The sequence below is a fragment of the Xenopus tropicalis genome, chromosome 3 (genome assembly GCF_000004195.4).
Source record: "Xenopus tropicalis strain Nigerian chromosome 3, UCB_Xtro_10.0, whole genome shotgun sequence".
NCBI classification, from domain to species: Eukaryota; Metazoa; Chordata; class Amphibia; order Anura; family Pipidae; genus Xenopus; species Xenopus tropicalis.
Genome location: NC_030679.2, coordinates 89,993,397 through 90,014,918, shown reverse-complemented (window position 1 = coordinate 90,014,918; position 21,522 = coordinate 89,993,397). Strand labels below are relative to the sequence as shown.

Below are 21,522 nucleotides of genomic sequence, written 5' to 3'. Positions count from 1 at the left end.
GGACTGCGCTGACAAAAAACAGAAGCTCGGTTGACACATATGTCCGTAGTACTATGGCTCCCAGAAGGCCGTGCGAAGCGGAAATGACCAAACTACAGCTGCTTCCCCCAGAACAGTGGGAGTTAAGATGCAGTTCCCCATGGAGAAAATAGGATTGGGCAGGTCAGTGGGTGGCAACAATAAAGTATGTGTTGTGTTTGTGTATGTGGCATTGGGTGGAATACGATTATCCCTGTATCCACTACATAATTAGATTGTAACGTTTCTTAATAATATGGTGGTATGTGCCTGAGGAAATGGCATCGTTCATCCCTTATTAAAATGCATTGTATGAGTAATTAGTAACTGTCTAAATAAGAAACCAGTTTCAGCTTCTTAGTCATTCTATTGAGTGTTTCAGTGTCTATCTAGCTACTGTGTACACTGAATTTTACATAGAGTAACAACACAAACAGGAACAAACATTGCAGTTAAAATAAAAATAGACACAGTAAAAAAAAATATTAAGTAGCACATGTTAAGAGACACAGGAGGAAGGAGGGCTCTTATACAAGTCTAATGACGCAAGAGCATATACAGACATGGGATCTGTTATCCAGGATTCTTAGGACCTGGGGGTCTCTCCATTTTTTGATCACCATACCTTAAGTCTGCTAAAGTATTCAATATTGAATATTCCCAGTAGGACATATAGCATATGGATTCATGCAGCTTAGTTGGGATAAAATACAATGTACTGTTTTATTACTACAGAGAAAAATGAAATTGTTTTTAAAAACTATAATTATTTGTTTAACATGGACTCCATGGGAGATGGCCTACCTGTAATTTGGAGCTTTCTAGATAACAGGTTTCAAAATGAAAGATCCCATGCCCTTACAGAAATATCTCAAACTCAATATCACAATCACCTCAAAGCAACATTTTGTTTTGATTCAATAATTTTTACATTCCAATTCTCCTTCCAAGGATTTAAACTAATCTATGGTTACTACAATTACTTAAGTAAACCATATACCAGTTATTTAATGTTAGAAATGATTTGATTTTCTTTTATTGTTATTTATTACACTTTACAGTGGAGGAAATAATTATTTGACCCCTCACTGATTTTGTAAGTTTGTCCAATGACAAAGAAATGAAAAGTCTCAGAACAGTATCATTTCAATGGTAGGTTTATTTTAACAGTGGCAGATAGCACATCAAAAGGAAAATCGAAAAAATTACTTTAAATAAAAGATAGCAACTGATTTGCATTTCATTGAGTGAAATACGTTTTTGAACCCCTACCAACCATTAAGAGTTCTGGCTCCCACAGAGTGGTTAGACACTTCTACTCAATTAGTCAACCTCATTAAGGACACCTGTCTTAACTAGTCACCTGTATAAAAGACACCTGTCCACAGAATCAATCAATCAAGCAGACTCCAAACTCTCCAACATGGGAAAGACCAAAGAGCTGTCCAAGGATGTCAGAGACAAAATTGTAGACCTGCACAAGGCTGGAATGGGCTACAAAACCATTAGCAAGAAGCTGGGAGAGAAGGTGACAACTGTTGGTGCGATTGTTCGAAAATGGAAGGAGCACAAAATGACCATCAATCGACCTCGCTCTGGGGCTCCACGCAAGATCTCACCTCGTGGGGTGTCAATGATTCTGAGAAAGGTGAAAAAGCATCCTAGAACTACACGGGAGGAGTTAGTTAATGACCTCAAATTAGCAGGGACCACAGTCACCAAGAAAACCATTGGAAACACATTACACCGCAATGGATTAAAATCCTGCAGGGCTCACAAGGTCCCCCTGCTCAAGAAGGCACATGTGCAGGCCCGTCTGAAGTTTGCCAATGAACACCTGAATGATTCTGTGAGTGACTGGGAGAAGGTGCTGTGGTCTGATGAGACCAAAATAGAGCTCTTTGGCATTAACTCAACTCGCTGTGTTTGGAGGAAGAAAAATGCTGCCTATGACCCTCAAAACACCGTCCCCACCGTCAAGCATGGGGGTGGAAACATTTTGCTTTGGGGGTGTTTTTCTGCTAAGGGCACAGGACAACTTATTCGCATTAACGGGAAAATGGACGGAGCCATGTATCGTGAAATCTTGAACGACAACCTCCTTCCCTCTGCCAGGAAACTGAAAATGGGTCGTGGATGGGTGTTCCAGCACAACAATGACCCAAAACATACAGCAAAGGCAACAAAGGAGTGGCTCAAGAAGAAGCACATTAAGGTCATGGAGTGGCCTAGTCAGTCTCCGGACCTTAATCCAATAGAAAACCTATGGAGGGAGCTCAAGCTCAGAGTTGCACAGAGACAGCCTCGAAACCTTAGGGATTTAGAGATGATCTGCAAAGAGGAGTGGACCAACATTCCTCCTAAAATGTGCGCAAACTTGGTCATCAATTACAAGAAACCTTTGACCTCTGTGCTTGCAAACAAGGGTTTTTCCACTAAGTATTAAGTCGTTTTTTGTTAGAGGGTTCAAAAACTTATTTCACTCAATGAAAAGCAAATCAGTTGCTATCTTTTATTTAAAGTTATTTTTTCGATTTTCCTTTTGATGTGCTATCTGCCACTGTTAAAATAAACCTACCATTGAAATGATACTGTTCTGAGACTTTTCATTTCTTTGTCATTGGACAAACTTACAAAATCAGTGAGGGGTCAAATAATTATTTCCTCCACTGTATATACCTTTCTAGTCATTCAGTCTCCTTGTCTTCTAATGTTTATTTATTTTACTTACACGACTGTATTGTCATAGGGGAAGAGAGGAATTAGACAAGACTCAGGGACCACTGACACAATCAACAAAATACATGTAGATAGACTGCTAAACTAGAGATAAAAAAACTAGTGTAATCTCAAAAAGTTATAGACTACTTAGTGAGTGTGGATGTGAATAAATGTTTTGGAGGCTTTGAGAACAAAAAGGTATTTGGGAGTTGTGGGTGTATAATTGTTATTAATGCAGTGTCTGTACTTTTCTATTCTCTGCCCTGGCAGCTCTGACTTTTGAAACAGTCACTGACAGACAGACTGACAGATCTGATTTGCAGGAGGAAACTGGCTTTTCCATCATTGTTTAAAAACAACAACCAGGAGTTAAGCAAATGCTGTTTTCAATAGCAGTTACATTTAGAAATAACTTTTAAAGCACTAACATTTTTTTAATGCATTCATATTAGAAAGGCAAGAAATTATTTTTTGGGTTGACATGTCCTTTATTCACAAGAAATCTAATCTTCTAATCTGTAACTGTTCCCCTTGCCATTAATAAAATTTGTCTCTGTAACGTGCTGTAGACATTTATGGCTGTATACAAATAAACAATACATACCATACAGTTCTGAAATGTAAATTATGATTGGCAAAGCCACATAGATGTTCTGCATTATTTGGCCACCAGAGAGCACTCTTGTATTTTTGTCAAGTCAAGAAGGAATTTATTGCCGTCTCTACTACAGTACATAAGAATTGTGTAGTAAGTACAAATATATATTATGTTATATGTTCAGGGTTTGCAAAATTCATATCAAATTTTAGATGTAATTTGAATTATTTTGGCCAAAACTACTGTGTTTTGGTCATTTATCCTCTGGGATAACAAAATAACCACACTAGCCCATTTATATACTATTCAGATGGCCCAACAAAATAATTTTAAATGTCCATATAGTATCACCTGGGAGTATTTGTTTAATTAAAAATGTCAGTCTAAGACGTTCATTCAGCTGCTAGATATAGAACTACAGGTATATATATAGTATTTGGATTTACAGGTGTTATTCACCTTTGAATTAACTGTTACTATGATGTAGAGAGTAATATTCTGAGACAACTTGCAATTGGTCTTTTTTATTATTTGTGGCATTATAATTATTTGTTGAGTCATTCTGCAGATTGGAATTTCTGCAGCTATCTGGTTGCTAGGGTTCAATTTAATCTAGCAACGAGGAAGTGGTCTGAATTAAAGAGTAGAATATGAATAGGAGAGGGTTAAATAAAAAGATAAACAATAAAAAAGACAATAACAATAAAATTGTAGCCCCACAGAGCAACTGTTCATGGGCTGCTGCGGTCACTGACCCCCATTTGAAAGAGTCTTAAGAGAGCAAATCATTTAAAAACTATATAAAAAATAAAGACCAAATAAAAAGATGCTAAGAATTGGCCATTCTATAATATACTGAAAGATAACTTGATGGTAAACTATCTAATTCAATAGAAAGATATGTTTACCTATAATTATATAGTCTGCTTCATTATATATCTTATTTGGAAAGCTTTGTTATGTTGGCTGGTATAATAGCCTTACACTTGTGAATTTAACATAGCCTTAATAATGTTGCTGTGTGTATTGCTTTTTATATTATTGTTGTATCTCTTGCAATGCTGTAAATGATGTGTTCTATATGGAATCTTATTCATACAAATTTATAATAAGTAGCTTAATTCTCTTATCTACTATTGATGCTTTTGGCTTTTTTTTCCCATGTAGGAGATGGAAGTGAGTTCAGAAATGAATGCCATACAGATTTGTACTCAATACACTGGGGGATGGCAAATGATATATCTTGTTGCTTTAATAATGGCACCAGCAATGAAAATCAATTTCAAATGGGTGAAAATGAAGGAAGCAATGCTAGAAACTGCGAGAAAACGAACCAAGATGAAATGGAAAATACTGGTTGTTCATTAGACACTCAGGATGGAACTAATACTACAGACAGGACTGCTCATAAGCCAGAGAAACGTTTCTTTTGCATTGATTGTGGGAAAAGTTTCACACGCAAGTCATCTCTTATAGTCCACCAGAGAATTCACACTGGGGAAAAGCTTTTTATGTGCACAGAATGCGGGAAGAGATTTGGTCTAAAGTCTTCTCTTGTCAGACACTTAAGGACCCACATACCCAAGTCCCTAAACATTTGTCCTGATTGTGGCAAAGGTTTTTCTAGATATTCTAGCCTTTTCCAGCATCAGAAAGTGCACTTTCGTGAGAAACCCTATAAATGCTGTCACTGTAAGAAAAGCTTCTCTTGCAACTCTTTCTTAGAAGCTCATCAGAAAATCCATAAGGTCAATGAGTTGTTTAATGGAAAAGAACAAGTGGAGCAAATAAGTGACCAAACCAAAACAAAAGAACATTGTAGAAATGACACTGTGATGGAGCTGACTTCTTTCCCACAATATGCTGAAAGCTTTATTAGGGAAGAACCTGGGATGAGACCTGCACCACTACTCACTGGTGAGAAGTTATAATAGTAACTATTATATATTTGTGTTAGAACAACCCTGGTACTTCAGAAATAATTGTTTTTTTGTTTACTAACTGACATATTAATATACTGTAGCATCTTTTTGCATTATGACAGTAGAAGTGTACCAGGATGAAACAGTGATCATGGCTATATATGGAGACAGTCGGCATAGGACCTCAGATAGCTAGTTATTTCTATTGCCTGGTAAAATTAAACTGGCAAAAGAAATGCAACCATTTTTATGAGGGTAGACTCAAGGTTAGGGTTGTTTTGTGTTCTGTAGAGAAAAGGTGCTTGCGAGGGGGCATGATTATTCTTTACACGTACATAAGAGGACAATATAGACAGATAGAGGGGGTGGGGGGTTTCGCATAGAAAAGAACAAGAGGCCACCACTTGAAGAACATAACTTTAGTAGTAGCTTGAATGACATTTTGAAAATTTAGTAAAATTAATAAAATAGGCCTCTAGGTGTAGTTCTTACATGTGTTTGATCATTTGTACTGGCAGGACTTAATGAATATAATCCCCCTATGGGAAACAGCAGACTGGATTTTACAATCTGATCCCAGTGTTAGTTTGTTGCTTAGTGTAATTTATGTTTCCAGATTTAATCTAGAAGACTATGCTTTTTGTTGATAGAAATATTTCTGTGTTTACCTATTGCTGACAGTTTACCTTGAGTGCTAACACAAAACATAAATTGCTAAATTAGTATCTTTGAGACTTTCATGGGAAATGAAAGCTCTGTATATAGCTTAGTAAAAGTGCATATTTTCTTTATAATTTACTAACACAATTGTTATTGCTGCATTTCTGTTTTACTGCAAGTACAGTATTCTTGGGCAGGTCCTATGTGCATAGTAGTAGGCTACATTGTTGAATGCTCTATAGATACCAGTACTGTGGTTCAGTACTCAGGAATTCTAGTGCACAGTTGTAGTGTTTTTTCTAGGCCTTTAAAGGACAAGGAAAGGTTAATATAAATTAAAAGTAAGTCTAAAGGCATTCTTTTTAAGTACTTACTGCATATCTAAATTCCCAGATCCCTGCTTGCTTCTCTGAGATATGGTGCTGGCAGCCTATAGTAGTGTGAATACTACAGTGACATCACTGAAATCTCTCTCCCCATCCTGTAGGCAGCCTTCCTATTCTCTAAGCATGTGTGTAACTTGTTCCTGTCTTCTGTTCTGAGCTACACATGCCCACCAGCCAATCAGAAGTGGATCTGCCAGAGGGGGGGGGGGGGGGGGGGGGGGGGGGGAGAGAGGGAATGAAACACATGTGCAGTATGAAGCAAGAAGGGAAAGGAAGGGAGAATACCTTTTTAAAGATGGCTGCCTGTTCAAGAAAACAGATAGAAAATGTGAAGTAAGTGTGACTGAGTAAATATTTGATTATGTGAGCCAAAAGTGTGGCGTTTTTACTAAACAATAGGAGGACTATTGGGCAGTATGCTTTTTAAATTTTGACTTGCATTCTCCTTTAAATTTAGGATGAACAGATGTTTAGCAGTGATAAAAATATGAAGTATGGAATTATCAATTCAAAGCCGATATCTGACTTTGGCTACTAGATGTTGAACAGCTACTTTTCTAAATGGGATCCTATCAGCCTGAAAATGATAGACCTGTTATTTTGACAAAAGTGGTAGGAAAGCTTTTGGAACAGGTCATAAGGGTTAAGATACTTGAAGATACAGGTATATAATCCCTTATCCAGAGATCCATTACCCAGAAAGCTCTAAATTACGGGAATGCCATTTTCCACAGACTCCGGTATAAGCAAATCATTCAATTTTTTTTTTTGTAATAATAAAACAGTACCTTGTACTTGATTGTAACTAAGCTGCATAAATCCATATAGATGGCAACCAATCCTATGGGTTTTTACAATGTTTAATGTATTTTTAGCAGACTTAAGGTATATAGATCCAAGTTACGGAAAGATAATACTTCCTATACCTGTTTGTGCAAGCATAGTTTGCTTGTAATAGACTAATTTATTTGCCTTATATGAGGAAGTACCACAGGAGTCTGCCCTTGGTGCTTAGATTTTTTAAATTGTTTATTTATGACCTTGAGGTATTGAAGGTACTGTCTCTATTCTATTCTTTATTAAAACCTGGGCAGCAAACTGGAAAATGAGGTTCATTGTTGATAAGTGCAAGTTTATGCACTTTCATAGAAATAACAGAAATTACAAGAGTTATATAAGAGTTATAATTAGTTATAATAGAGTTATATAAAAGTTATAAGAGTTATAATTAAAAGAGTTATACACTAAATTTATATTATATACTAATATATTATACACTAAAATTAATACCTGCCACTCTGGTACAAAGGTTAACAGTAAGGCTGAAGCATCCCCTTAATCACTTAGATTCCTTCTCCTGCTTTAACCCCCTCGGCCTCCTTCCCAGGACTTTGCTTTGGCTGTTGGCTCCTGGGCATGCTCAGGTTACTAAACACATCCTCTAGTCTAGCAACCAACATAGAGATGGCATTGCTAGTTCCCAAAGAAACTCAGCTCTTAACCTCTTCTCCTGAGCTCAGCTTATCCATTACAGTGCTCAAACAAAGTAGAACTTTTATCAAAGACAGTTCTTCCTGTGAGAGCTTTGATCTGTGATGACATTTATGCTGAATAAGGGTGTGTGTGTGTGTGTGTATGCTGTTTGCAGATTTAAATGTAACTGATGATGTGTCAGAGGAAAAATGGCTGCTGAGTGAAAGCTGCTATTTGTTTTATGAAAATGTGATGGTGCTAGCAAACAGAGGGGATATATGCAGTACAAATTATGCCATTTGGGTGGGGGAGACCTGCCCAACTAATATACATGGTAGGCAAATGTAGGCTTTACAGGTCCTTTAATTGAGAAGGATCTGGGGATTTTAGGCAGCATCCTTCAGTGGCTACTAAAGCAAATAAAGTACTGTCCTGCATAAAACTGTCATTAACTCAAGGGATGAAAACATATATTATATGTTTATATATCCCTATGTTTATAGGTCTTTATAGGTCCCTGGTAAGGCCTCATCTTGAGTATGTAGTCCTTAAGCAGGATATTAATGAGCTGGAGCTAGAGTACGAGACATGGAACTAAACTGGTAAAAGGGATATAGAATTAAAACTATGAGGTAAGATTGTCATGGTTGTAATTGTTTTGTCTAGAGAAAAGGTGCATGCAAGGGGACCTGCTTACTCTTTACATTGTACAGGTATAGGACCCATTATCCAGAATGCTCGGGACCAAGGGTATTCCGGATAAGGGGTCTTTCCGTAATTTGGATCTCAATACCTTAAGTCTACTAAAAAATCAATAAAACATTAATTAAACCCAATAGGATTGTTTTGCATCCAATAAAGATTAATTATATCTTAGTTGGAATCAATTACAAGGTTCTGTTTTATTTCTACATAGAAAAAGGAAATCAGTTTTAAAATTCTGAATCGGAGCTTTCTGGATAACGGGTTTCCGGATAAGGGGTCCGATACCTGTACTATGTACTAAGTACATTAGAGGACGTTACAGACGGAAAGAATGGGGGTTGTTTTTTTTCCATAGAAAAGATCAACACACCAAGGGCCACCCATTTAGATTAGGGGAACAGAACTTGAAGCAGTATAGGTGGTTCTTCATGTTGAGGGCAGTGAGGTTGTGGAATGCACTTCCAGGTGATGGCAGAGTCTATTAACTCCATTTAAAAGTGGCTTGGATGATTTCTTGAACAAGCATAATATCAAAGGCTATTGTGACCTTAAGATTTAAAGTTAGTATTGGTATATATAGTAGGTCTGTATAAGTATGTGTGTATAAGCAGTGGGTTTCATTTTGAGGGTTTGAACTTAAACTGGGTTGAAAAAAGCCCAAAGTCCATTAACTATGTAACTTTGTTAATAACTTTTGAGTCTGCGGGCACATTCACAAAAGTATAAGTACAGGCTACAGATAAATCTTCATTGTAAAAGCTCTTCCAATTTTAATGATTCATTTCTTAAATTTTGCATAATTTTGCCACATAGTACACAATGCTGCATGTGTATTATTAGTGCTACTTTTCTGGAAAGAAAACGTTCCTACACTCTCCTGGTGTTAAGTGAACCTTAAATAATAATGTATATTTTATCAAAATTTTCTTTTCTTTTTTTTAAGGAAGTTCTACTTTTTCCAGTGAAACAAAGCATGAGGAGATCAACATAAACAGCAACTCTCCAGATGGGAAAACAGAGGTTGATGATACTAAAGGAAAGGAATCTAATTTGGGCCATGTCACAGATTTATCAGTTCAATCAGAAAGGACAACTCAAAAAGAACAAAAGCGCTTTCTATGTATAGACTGTGGAAAAAGATTCACACGCAAGTCATCCCTTATTGTTCATCAAAGAACACACACTGGTGAAAAACTTTTCATGTGTACAGAGTGTGGGAAGAGGTTTGGTCTTAAGTCATCACTTGTCAGGCATATAAGAACGCACACCCCAAAGACTCTAAACATTTGTCCTGAATGTGGCAAATGTTTCAGCAGATACACTAGCTTTTTTCAGCACCAAAAGTCTCACAGACTACAGAAACCCTATACATGTTCTCAGTGTGATAAAAGTTTTTCCAGAACATCGCAACTTCTAGTTCATCAGAAAAGCCACAGGAGTGGAAAGGAGATTGATAAAATCCAACATAGGGAAAATGTCAGGTGCCAAACTAAACGCAGAAATGTTTCTAGATTTGATAGATTTCAGGAGACCCATGCTTGCTTAGAATGTAGCAAAACCTTTCGACAAAAAGAATCTTTGTTGCGCCACCAAAGAATACATACAGGTGAGATACCACAATCATTTTGCTGTGCATTTGAAAATTAAATGCTGGTTTCCATATCTATGTTTCTTACTGATCTATATAACATAACTGTGTAATTGTATGTCATATGCCATATTAACTCGCTGCATTCCACATGTGCAGTCACTAATACCATTAGACAACTATAATTTGCTGTGTATAACTTCACTGATGCATTTCTGTGCCCAAATCTCCCCTTCTCTAGAAGAAGACCTGAATTACCAGAATCATGAGGGTTACAATTGATATATTAATTCCATCACTTTAGGACAAATATCAATTGATTAGTGTATACAAGTACTGAGTGTGTATAACTTAAATACATAATACTTTAAGATCAGGAGGCTTATAGTCGGTAGCCAGCAAAGCTGCAAGAAAAGACTTTGGAAGCAGAAATACACACTTATTGTAATGCTACTGTAATAATGCATAAGATTGCAGCATTAAAAAATATTCCATACCTAACATAAGTAGCATAATGGAATATTTTTTAATGCTACGTGTTCAGACCACATAATGTCCTTCCTCGGTAGTGGTATGTGCATTAGATACAATCTTATTAGAGTTTATCTCACTAATGCTTAAAGGATGCAATCCATACTGTATATATCAAAGTGTCCATTTTTTTAAGGAATTGGCCAATGTAATATCTGTAAAAAAATACATTTATTATCAATTAAGTACATTTCATTATAGTAAGCATTTTAAGCTCAATCCTTCGTTCATCCTTGTTCATCAATCAACTTTGCTTCGCATCTTGTTAAAATTTTCTTTCTATCCCCGCCATGTAGTGGCTTTTAAATTTGTTCTAATACTGTTCATCTAAAACTTGCAACATTATGCTTGACCATATGGAAATACCTACCTTCTGGAGTATATATTTTGTTGGTATTGATCAAGGGACCTCTTGTGCTCACTTATTCTCGTCTTTACACTACGACCGGTGAACATTAACATTAACATTTATTTATAAAGCGCCAACATATTCCGCAGCGCTGTACAATATGTGGGTTACATACATTGGACATACAGAGTAACATATAAAGCAATCAGTAACCGATACAAGAGGTGAAGAGGGCCCTGCCCAAAAGAGCTTACAATCTACAAGGAAGTATTGGTTCACAAATATCTTGTGACACTTTAGGGGATGTGTTATGAATTCTCCTATAATAATAGGGTTACAGCTGTTGCAATGGTATGTTTAGGTACCATACTGTAGTAGGTAGGCATTTCCATATGACCAAACATAATGTTGCAAGTTTGAGATGGAAGGTATTAGAACAAACAACTATAGTCCCTGTAGACAAGACTTGAGCTTTAAATTATAATTATATGGAGTTGATGCGTCACCAGCCGGATTGCAAGAGACCTCTGTAGACTTCTGAGACATTGAGAAGGTGCTTGGCGCAGATCGAAGGGGTGGCCAGGGCAAAGAACTAGTTATGACAAATTTACTGGCAAGTACATTGCCGGTAAATTTGTAATACCAGCCCTGGCCTTGGTTGGTATTTTACCAGTTAGGCAACCCTAATCATGGCTCGAACAAAGGAGGTGTCTAAGGACCCCAGAAAAAGAGTTGTTGATACCTGGGGTGAACCTACTGTTTTAGCCTTGGAATCTGAAGTACAGTATGCACATATCTGTGGTGTTGCTTTAAAATCTTGGCAGTGTTTTGAGTTTTTGACACATAGCATCAGAGATCTCCTTAAAACTATACGTATTTTTTATTAGCACATTTATGAAACATGCAGATTTTTAAATCATATTTTCACATATAAAGTAAAACATATTTGTTATATACTGTATATCGCTGTATTATGCAAAATAGCAACCCTTAAATCTTGTTACACAAGTGAAATTACAACATTTAGAAAAGTGGAGATAGAGGTCTGTGAAAAAGGTGGAAAATCGACAAATCTATCTCCACTTTATTTTGTCTCCATATAACCACTTTTTATAATATGCAGGAGTATATATTTTTTGCTTGCTTTGGAAATTCTTTTGTTTTTGTCTTCTAGTGTAAGGTACATATTGTTTTGGAGTTATTGATTAAGCAAGCAGGAATTTGCCTTGTGATACACATCTCTACGCTGTTTATTTGAATCTCAAAGTATCTGATTTTTTAAGAAATTTGTTTCTCAGTGGAGTACATTGTGATTAGATAATCACATTAATGTAAAGTATTTTCCACCTGAGTTCTGCAGTTCCACAGTCTGTTGACTTTTCATAGTTAACTCGTTTAGATCCACTCTTTTGGTGAGGTCGTCTGCTGATCGACACCTGCCATATTTTCGGCTAGATATCGATCAAGGAGGCCTGTCAAGAGGCCCCATACACAGGCATGTAGACTGCAGGGTTTCATATAAGAAAACAAGGGACTCAATACTGACCCTCTTTGGGTAAAACTCAACTTTAAGAAATGGCACATGGAGTAGTTTTGGGCACCTTAAGCACAATTTATAGCCAACAATACAGCTTTAAAGGAGAAGGAAAGGCTAATAAAGAGTTAATCTCAAGCTACAGGCATACCTTCAGTTCTCTCAATAGTGCCCTTAGGTCTCCCCATATTTCTCCCGTTCAGAAGATCAGGAGCCTCATATGCTGAGCTCTGTAAAGAAAGTTCCCATAATGCCTCGCTCCTGCACCAAAACCAAGACCAGTGTACATGCTCAGTTAGTAAGACTATGAGGAAGCTTCCTGCTGATTGGCTCAGATCCACATTCCTAAGGGGGGGGGGGAGTGAGTTCTTAGCATTCCTGAGGGAGGGGGGAGCAGTAGAGGGGAGGGAGCTGCTTGTCTCTTGTACAGGAAAACAAAGAGACAACAAATCCTGTTTCTTTTGACAGAGGACTCAGTGCAGCGTTTCTGTGAGTGCTTATGGCTGTATTAATATAGACCTTTCTGATAAAGATTACTTCGTTTTTACCTTTCCTTCTCCTTTAAGGTACCTGAAACTGCTCTCACATTGTAATGTATTTTAGAGGGTGATAAGTACGGAGCCTCATAGCACCCTGCACCTGCCAGAACTTTAACTTAAGTTAGAACAAGTTAGGGGGCAGATAGGGGCTGGAAGAAAGGAAGCTTATGTGCCTGGCCCTTTTAAACACCAAATATAGGCAGCACTGTATTCATGAGTGTCCATTCTAGTTATTGTACTATGGTATGATCTAATAGAATATTGCTAATCAGGAAACACTATTACAAACTCAGTTGTGGAAATCAAATGTATGGATGTCAAATTATTTTGTTACATTGCCATTGATTTGATTTGATTTTACAGCATTTTTATTTACTTTTCTAGTTGATCAAATTGATCAGTTTTTGCCTCATCCTGACACAACAGACACCAAAACTACTAGTACTATTTTAAAGGTGATATATGAGGATGAAGCCAGTGTGAAACCAGGGAATCCTAAAGATGGCGCCAAGAAATCCAGCAATGAATGCAAAGAGATATCTTTGGAAAGAACAGGCCAAGCAGTCAGTCTAAATGAAGAGAAACGATGTCTGTGCATTGATTGTGGCAAAAGCTTCACACGAAAGTCATCCTTGATTGTGCATCAGCGAATACACACAGGAGAGAAACTCTACATGTGCACAGAATGCGGGAAAAGGTTTGGTTTGAAGTCCTCTCTTGTCAGACATCTGAGAACCCACATTCCCAAAACCCTTAACATTTGTCCAGATTGTGGCAAATGTTTCAGTAGATATTCTAGTCTCTTCCAGCACCAGAGAGTGCATAAACGTGACAAACAGTATAAATGTTCTCCATGTGATAAAAGCTTTTCTCGGCCATCACAGCTTTTACTTCACCAAAGAAACCACAAAGGAGAAAGATATGCTGAGAGAAAGGAACCTGAGGGTACCTGTGCTCAGGATAAATACCATGGGAATACGGAATCTGATACAACTGAAAAGTCCCATCTATGCCTGCAGTGCGGTAAAAGCTTCAGTGAAGCAGCTGCTCTAAACAGACATGAAAAAATTCATACAGGTACATGCAACAGTATTCATTGTTTTGTACATTCATTAGTTTTTATGTTTAGAAGACCGATAAAGATACTGTTCTTTTTATTTCTACAACTTAGTTGCTAAATGGCAATATTCAGAAAGGTGTTTATCACTGAATTCCTTCTTATTACAAGATTGCACATGGACTGAAATGTATTAGGGTTAGCATTGTAACTTTCAAAGTATGACTATTGCTAAATCCAGAATCTTTCAATGGGCCCACTATTCCAGCAAACTTTGGAGAGCCCAGGTGACTAATCATTAAGTGTGTTTAATTCAGTTAAAGAATACATATGTATAGTCAAGTGGTTTAGGCAGTACTGCAATACAACCCTTATTAGTGCCCCAGGACTAGATGTGCTTGGCTCACATGTAGCCAGTCTCTTGTGTCTGAAGACTGTAATGAGAATGTAGTTAGTGACATCCACATGTTTAGTTGTTACGTATGTGTGAGCCTGTAAACCATTAATCTATGAGCAATGATTAGACAGAGAGGAACTGACACTAACGGACATACTGTATATAATACTTACTGGGCTTGAGAAAATGTATTCCAGAAAGAACGAGTGATCACATCTGTTTTTTGCCATTAAATGCTTATTTATGATAGTTTTTTTCATTTCCACAATCAGATTTTTTTCCAAAACAAGCTTGCAAGGTTTTAGGTACACATGCAAATCTGCTCCAATTGTTTTGATTGTGGAATAAGGGACATTTAAAAAAATAAGTTAGCCTTTTATTTTGTGATCCCCTAAAATTATTATTTTCCTTAGTTAGAAGTTGAATTCTCCTGCTCGTTTCCTTTCTTCCTTTGTTGGTAATTTTAACCGACAAGAGCCTTACTATACAACAAGACCCTGAAACAAGGTTCTCAGTATATGAAATTATTTATTTATTAATCAAACAAACACAGAGTCTTGAGGAAGCTTTCAGCAACTGAAATGTGTCACTAACAGCTTCAAATGAGACCCTGAAAGTCTTAGCCTTTTATAGAATATGTCATACCTTATCTCAAAGTATATAACACCCCTTTTACAACTTTCTGTGTGCTCACAGCTGTGCAAATATCAAAGTGCACGTGGGGGCTTTGCTAGTCAGCACTATCATGTCTGACCCTTGTGATTTTATAAGATGGTATATTTGACTTTTATATTCTACTTTATACCTTGCATATATAGCATATTTATATACCTTTATCTCCTACCTCACCTGCCTTGGGTTGTCTTGATAGGGGACACTGGGGGATTTTATGTGTCCCTTTATACAGAACTTACCCGTCATAAGTGAGTGTCTCAACACCTTGTGCAGAGTGAAGCCCCGCCCCCACTTCCTGTTTAGTTCTCTCTTCACTTCGACTACTGTAGTCGAAGTGGAGAGCCTTCTGCGCATGCCTGGAGGCAGCAGGAGCCAGTCTGTGCATTAGCAGGTCTTTTTTTTTTTTTTTTGATGAGAGACCTGAACAGGAAGTGGGGGCGGGGCTTCACTCTGCACAAGGAAGCAAACTAAACAAGCAGGAGAATTCAACCTCTAACTAAAGATCCAGGTCACTCTCAATCCTGGGACAAAGGTAGGTAATTCTGGAGGCTGTTTAGAGTAATTTTACTGATAGAAAAAAAAGGTTTACTTATTCTTTAACTCCACTGTCAAAACCTGTCACCTTTTCTTACGCAATATTGCCAAAATCCGTCCCTCTCTTTGTACTGCAACAGCTAGACTGCTCATGCATGCTCTTATCCTATTCTGACTTAACTACTGTAACCTGCTACTAACCGGCCTCCCTAACTCCCATCTTTCCCCCTTACAGTCTATACTAAATACTGCTGCCAGATTTCTCCTCCTCTCATCCAGGAGAGTTCAGGCCCTTCCCCTGCTAAAGAATGCCTTTTGGAGTACTCACCCAGCCCCTGATCTGGGAACTAGCACTTTTATTGTAATGTCACCCACTGTGACCGACAGCACTTATATTTGCCTATTTGTGTCTGTAAGTTACCCTCCCATATAGATTGTAAGCTCTACGGGGCAGGGACCTCCATCCACTTGTGTCTTTGTGACTTGTTGCAACTGTATTTATCTTGTATTTATTTAAGTAGCGCTTTATAAATAAAGATATACATACATACCCCTTTTGCTTTTTGAGCATTCCTCTCTCCAACTATGAGGACCTCAAAAGGGGGCCTACTGGGCATGCTTATTGACTCTGCTCCAATGAAAATAAATCAGACATGCGCATTAAGCACCTCTTTGAGGTCATCATAGTTGGAAAGGGAAGGAGGGCTCATAAAGCAAAAGGGGCAGGTCAGTAAAAGAGGCAAGTCAGTAAAAGAGATGCAGTTCACCTGCTTGTAATAGTAAAACAAAATAGATCTGGATGCAGGGAGGAAGGTAAAATGATAATGGCATTTTACTATGAAAATAGAAAAGTATCAGTATTACAAGGAAAGTAGTGCAAACCTATAACTATATCTTGTAGTAAAAATGCTATTTTGGTTTATTACAGATAACAACGAATCCAGGGCCAGCAATAAGGATGGGACTTCATCACATGGTCATTCTGATTCTCTATATTGGCATCCAGCTCTTCTCTCAATATCCAGTCATGTTGAAAAGTGTTTCAAAAACCCTCCTAATGCCAGCCACATTATTACTAAGCCTTTTTCAGAGGAACAAAGTCCAAATGGACTGAAAAATTGGAAATGCACAGAGGAATTTAGTGACCGATCAATAAAGAAAGCTCACAGTGAAGAGAAACAGCACCTGTGCAGTGAGTGTGGAAAGAGCTTTACACGCAAATCATCCCTTATTGTGCACCAAAGAAGTCACACAGGGGAGAAACTCTACATGTGTTCAGAGTGTGGTAAGAGGTTTGGTCTGAAGTCCTCGCTAGTCAGACATCTAAAAACCCACACTGGACCAGCTATCAATATTTGCTCTGTATGTGGTATATACTTCCGCTGTTATTCGGACCTGCTACTGCACTTCCAAATCCATAATGGTATGTGCTCAGGTTTTAAATAAAGTGGCATTTGACAAAGTGTTAATTGGCCTCAAAACAGTTTAGATTAGTTTAGATTATTTTGTAACTTTTATGCACCTATTTGATCTTACCTAGCACTGCCTTGACCCCCCTCACCTCTCCCTTATTGCATAGTTTGTAAGTTTAACAACTGTCCCTATCGCTAACCCCAAGCTAAAAGAGCAGAGTAGCTCAGCTGTGTACCTGGCCGACATGTTCCCTGCAACTGAGTGGTCTTCGGGTCTTACCGCCAACACGGACCTTGCTTGCGCATGCGCAGTTTAACCGGCTTTCCTGCTACCTCCAACTGTGCATGTGCAAGCAGGGTTCGTATCGGCAGAGAGGGAAGATGATGGCCAGGTACGTAGCTGCGCTACTCTGCTCTTTTAGCTTGGGATTAGCGATAGGGACAGTTGTTAAATTTAGAAACTATGCGATAAGGGAGAGGTGAGGGTGGTCAAGGCCGTGCTAGTTAAGGAGGCTTTTATAGCCCGGGGGGTATAGTTCTCCTTTAAGTGAGTAAGATCTGCCTTCTATTTGCTGCTGCTTAAATGTGCGAATTCCATGTTGACTTCATTCTTTTAACCTTTTAAAGATAAAATGTACCCAAAATTCAATTTAAAATATTGTAATCTAGATACCCTATCTGATTGCATGTTGCCTACTAATTTACGCATTAATATGTTAAGTCAGGGAATGCCACAGGCTTACTTGTATAGCGAAAGTGACAGCTGTTCCGGTCTGAGAAGATGCCATGTAGGATATTTACGGAGCAATTTACCAAATAAATTCTTTGTATAGACTAGATTTGGCACTAGATACCCATTTAAAGACAAACATATCCACAATACTGAAGCATGGCACTGGGCTTTCCATTTTATTATAATAAAAATAATAACATTTTCTACTATTGTCAGGTCAACAACAGGTAACCATCAATGATATTTCTAAGCTGGAACCTAAAGAGAGCAAGGATTTCATAGAAGGCCAAGAATCACTGGAGGGAATTTCTATACAAGAACAAGAAGTCAGTCTAAATAGGAATCAACAGCCACTGATGGTTGAACCTCTCCATGCAAATAAGTTGCTGAATTCACAATATTCTGATGATGGAAAGACAAAACCATGTGAAGCATCTGTGCAGGTGAAGCAGGAATTCCCTGAGAATACCTATACTGGTGAGTTAGAACTTATGCTAATAGAAGGAAAACTATTCCATATACATTTTCAATATGTTTTGGTAGTATATAGGGAAAAGTTAGCATTCCAAAGTAAATTGCAGTACAGGTATGGGAACTGTTATCCAGAATGCTCGGGACCTGGGGATCCAGATGGATCAATTATGGCCCTTTTAAATAAGCACATTTGCATAGGAAGATATGTCTTGATAGGGGACAGTAACAATTGAATGAGGGTACTAAATGAGTTGTTGGCATTCTTCTAAAACTCAGCATTTTAACTGACCTGCAAATTTTAAAATTACTTTGGTCTATTTTTCAGGCATCTTATGTTCTAGTTTTTTTAATTCAATTTTAGCTTCATTCCTGTAATATTTCTCTTGGGCATGGGGATTACTTGGTTACATCACCTACACCTCTATTTACTTTTGATATTACATACAGTAAATTCTACTATAGCTGTGCAGTTTGATGGATGGCTGGATATTAATTATTTGTAGTGTGTATTTTAGCAGGTGAGCAAAACACAGAAGAAAAGAATGGAGTATTCCCTGCTTACCCCTATTTGCTTGACTGGGGAGATGAATTTGATATTTCAAAATCCCTTAGTGTGGAAGACGACTCTGGGAAGGTGCAGCAACACTTGAAAAGAAATGAAATCCATTCAAATAAAGGCATTTCTGTTGGGCAGGAGAGTCACAACTTTGAAATAAATGTTTGGGGCAGATCTAATGGAAGTGGGAGAACTTATTGTGGAGAGAAACGCTTTCTGTGTATTGACTGTGGAAAGAGTTTCACACGCAAGTCATCCCTCATTGTACACCAGAGAACCCACACAGGAGAAAAGCTGTACATGTGTACAGAATGTGGCAAGAGGTTTGGGCTTAAGTCATCCCTCGTGAGGCATCAGAGGATTCACAGCGTGGAGTTTTTCACATGTACTGAATGTGGGAAAAGCTTCAGGGATTATTCTAAGTTTTTACAACACCAGGCAAGCCACACAGGGGAATGGTCTTACAGAGAACCCCATTTGACTGCCCACTAGAATCCCCTGTGCATTACAGATACTCTTAACCTAAGCTTTAAACTATTTTGAAAGAGAATGATATTCCTTATAATTCATAGAAAATATTTTTGGACCAATCACGGGAAGTAAACCTGTCAAGTTCAACAGTGGTGACAGTAGGTGCAGCAGTTTGTACAACGTAACCATTCTGTGTGGAAGTCTGTAGTGAATTATAAAATGAGCCCCCTGAACAGTACAAAGCTCAGTATTATGCTGCAATGGGTCCTTGCAATATACCAAGCTTCCTTGAAGTAACTCACATGCTTTGCTTTTATGGTTTGAAAACTTGATGTAAGTAATGCACATGGTTAAAGATAACTAAGAAAATATAATGTTGGAAGGATGCATATCGGCCTCATGCTTTTATATGGTCATGGAACACTTGGTGACTTATAATATCCCTATATTTTACAATAGGGGAATTCATTCATTGTGCTGTGGCTCCTGCAATTGACTTTAAAGGGGTGGTTCGCCTTAACTTTTTAGTATTTGTATAAATATGTATAGAATGTCCTATTCCTAGCAACTTTGCAATTGGTCTTCATTATTTTTTATAGTTCTCAAATTATTTGCTTTTCACTTCTACATCTTTCCAGCTTTCAAATGGGGCTACAGTTTCATTGTTATTACTTATCTTTCTATTCAGGTCCTCTCCTAGTCATATAAAAAATGAAAACCAGTTGTAAATTGTCGCAGTATCTCAGTGTTTACATCATACTAAAAGTTAGACAAGGTAAACAACCTCTTTAACAAAATGTGATGACAATTTACTTTTTTTTTTATAAGTGTGTTTCTTTTAAATATTGTATCTTTCCACTGTTACAAAATGTTAAGAGGGCAACAATGTTGAGAACATGCCCCCAAAAAATGTGTGCTATGGATAATTGCTGCTCCCATGCTTTGCTTTTATGGTTTGAAAACTTGATGTAAGTAATGCACTTGGATAAAGACAACTAAGAAAATATAATGTTGGAAGGATGCATATCGGCCTCATGCTTTTATATGGTCATGGAACACTTGGTGACTTATAATATCCCTATATTTTACAATAAGGGAATTCATTCATTGTGCTGTGGCTCCTGCACTTCACTTTAAAGAGGTGGTTTGCCTTAACTTTTTAGTATGTGTATAAATATGTATAGAATGTCCTAAACTATTGCTCTGTGAGGCTACAGTTTCATTATTATTACTTATCTTTCTATTCAGGTCCTCTTCTAGTCATATGAAAAATGAACACCAGTTGCAAATTGTCACAGTATCTCAGTGTTTACATCATACTAAAAGTTAGACAAGTTCTAGGACAACAACCTCTTTAACAAAATGTGATGACAATTTACTTTCTTTTTTATAAGTGTGTGTCTTTTAAATATTGTATCTTTCCACTGTTACAAAATGTTAAGAGGGCAACAATGTTGAGAACATGCCCCCAAAAAATGTGTGCTATGGATAATTGCTGGTTATTAAAAAATATGAAGTATAATTACTGAAATACTGTCAGTAATCAGTTTGATGAAATTAAAAATAAGGGTAAAGTATAACCAATATGTGAAAGTTGGATAGAGTAGACGTGTTTCCTATAAAGACTCATTTACACATAAACAGTTTACATATATACAAATAAATAAGGGGAGGGGTGTAGTATGTGCCAGGTCCAGAAATCTTTGCTAAGGGTGGGCCAAGTCTTAGACAGAGCTAGATGGGCAGCATTCTGTAGAAGTATTAGGTCCCACTTCACTTCAAAATGTGCAGCCCATAGCCAATCACATGATATGTTTTATCCAAGTGGAAAGAAACCATAAATGAAAGGGCACAAAGTGAAAGTGCACTTGTTGGTTTTTCTACTATTTTGTATAAAATTAATCAGCATTATATTTCTTCCTCAGACTCAGTGTTATAGACAACATTTAAAGGGCACTTCTATAAAAACAGAGCCTGCACTCTATATTGGGGGAAACAAGTTAGGCACCCTAGGGAGTAGCTCAATGTATTGTTTCCTTTCCAAGTTCAAGTACGTGTGCAAGATCTTATTTTGTTCTGAACCCGTTGTCTTAACTGAAAATACATGGACGGGACCTAAAATCAAGCCTGTCTAATTGACATCTGGATGATATTTGGCCAGATATTGGGGTAGACCTGTAGGGGTCCCA

At 37.5% G+C, this 21,522-nt stretch overlaps 1 protein-coding gene across 3 annotated transcripts; it reads left to right on the top strand.

The window, feature by feature from the left end:
• The first annotated feature begins 73 nt into the window (after positions 1-73).
• On the top strand, positions 74-20,864 carry LOC100498204 (zinc finger protein 585B). Of its 3 annotated transcripts, none has more exons than XM_031899110.1 (7): positions 74-162; positions 4,505-5,254; positions 9,427-10,089; positions 13,409-14,101; positions 16,616-16,879; positions 18,049-18,309; positions 18,822-20,864. In XM_031899110.1, the coding sequence occupies exons 2-7, from the start codon at positions 4,564-4,566 to the stop codon at positions 19,352-19,354; spliced, it is 3,105 nt and encodes a 1,034-aa protein (XP_031754970.1). In that variant the 5' UTR covers positions 74-162; positions 4,505-4,563; the 3' UTR covers positions 19,355-20,864. The 3 variants fall into 3 exon arrangements, with proteins under 3 accessions (XP_031754970.1, XP_017947866.2, XP_002934624.3); XM_018092377.2 differs by having other exon boundaries at positions 16,616-17,110; positions 18,825-20,864; XM_002934578.5 differs by having other exon boundaries at positions 16,616-17,110.
• Positions 20,865-21,522: the final 658 nt, after the last annotated feature.

Excerpts from the sequence above, each read along its gene's own strand:
- LOC100498204 (XM_002934578.5), top strand. The coding sequence starts at position 4,564 with ATGGCAAATGATATATCTTGTTGCTTTAATAATGGCACCAGCAATGAA. Across the intron at positions 5,255-9,426 it reads ACCTGCACCACTACTCACTG|GAAGTTCTACTTTTTCCAGT; the intron begins GTGAGAAGTTAT and ends CTTTTTTTTAAG. Across the intron at positions 14,102-16,615 it reads ACATGAAAAAATTCATACAG|ATAACAACGAATCCAGGGCC; the intron begins GTACATGCAACA and ends GGTTTATTACAG.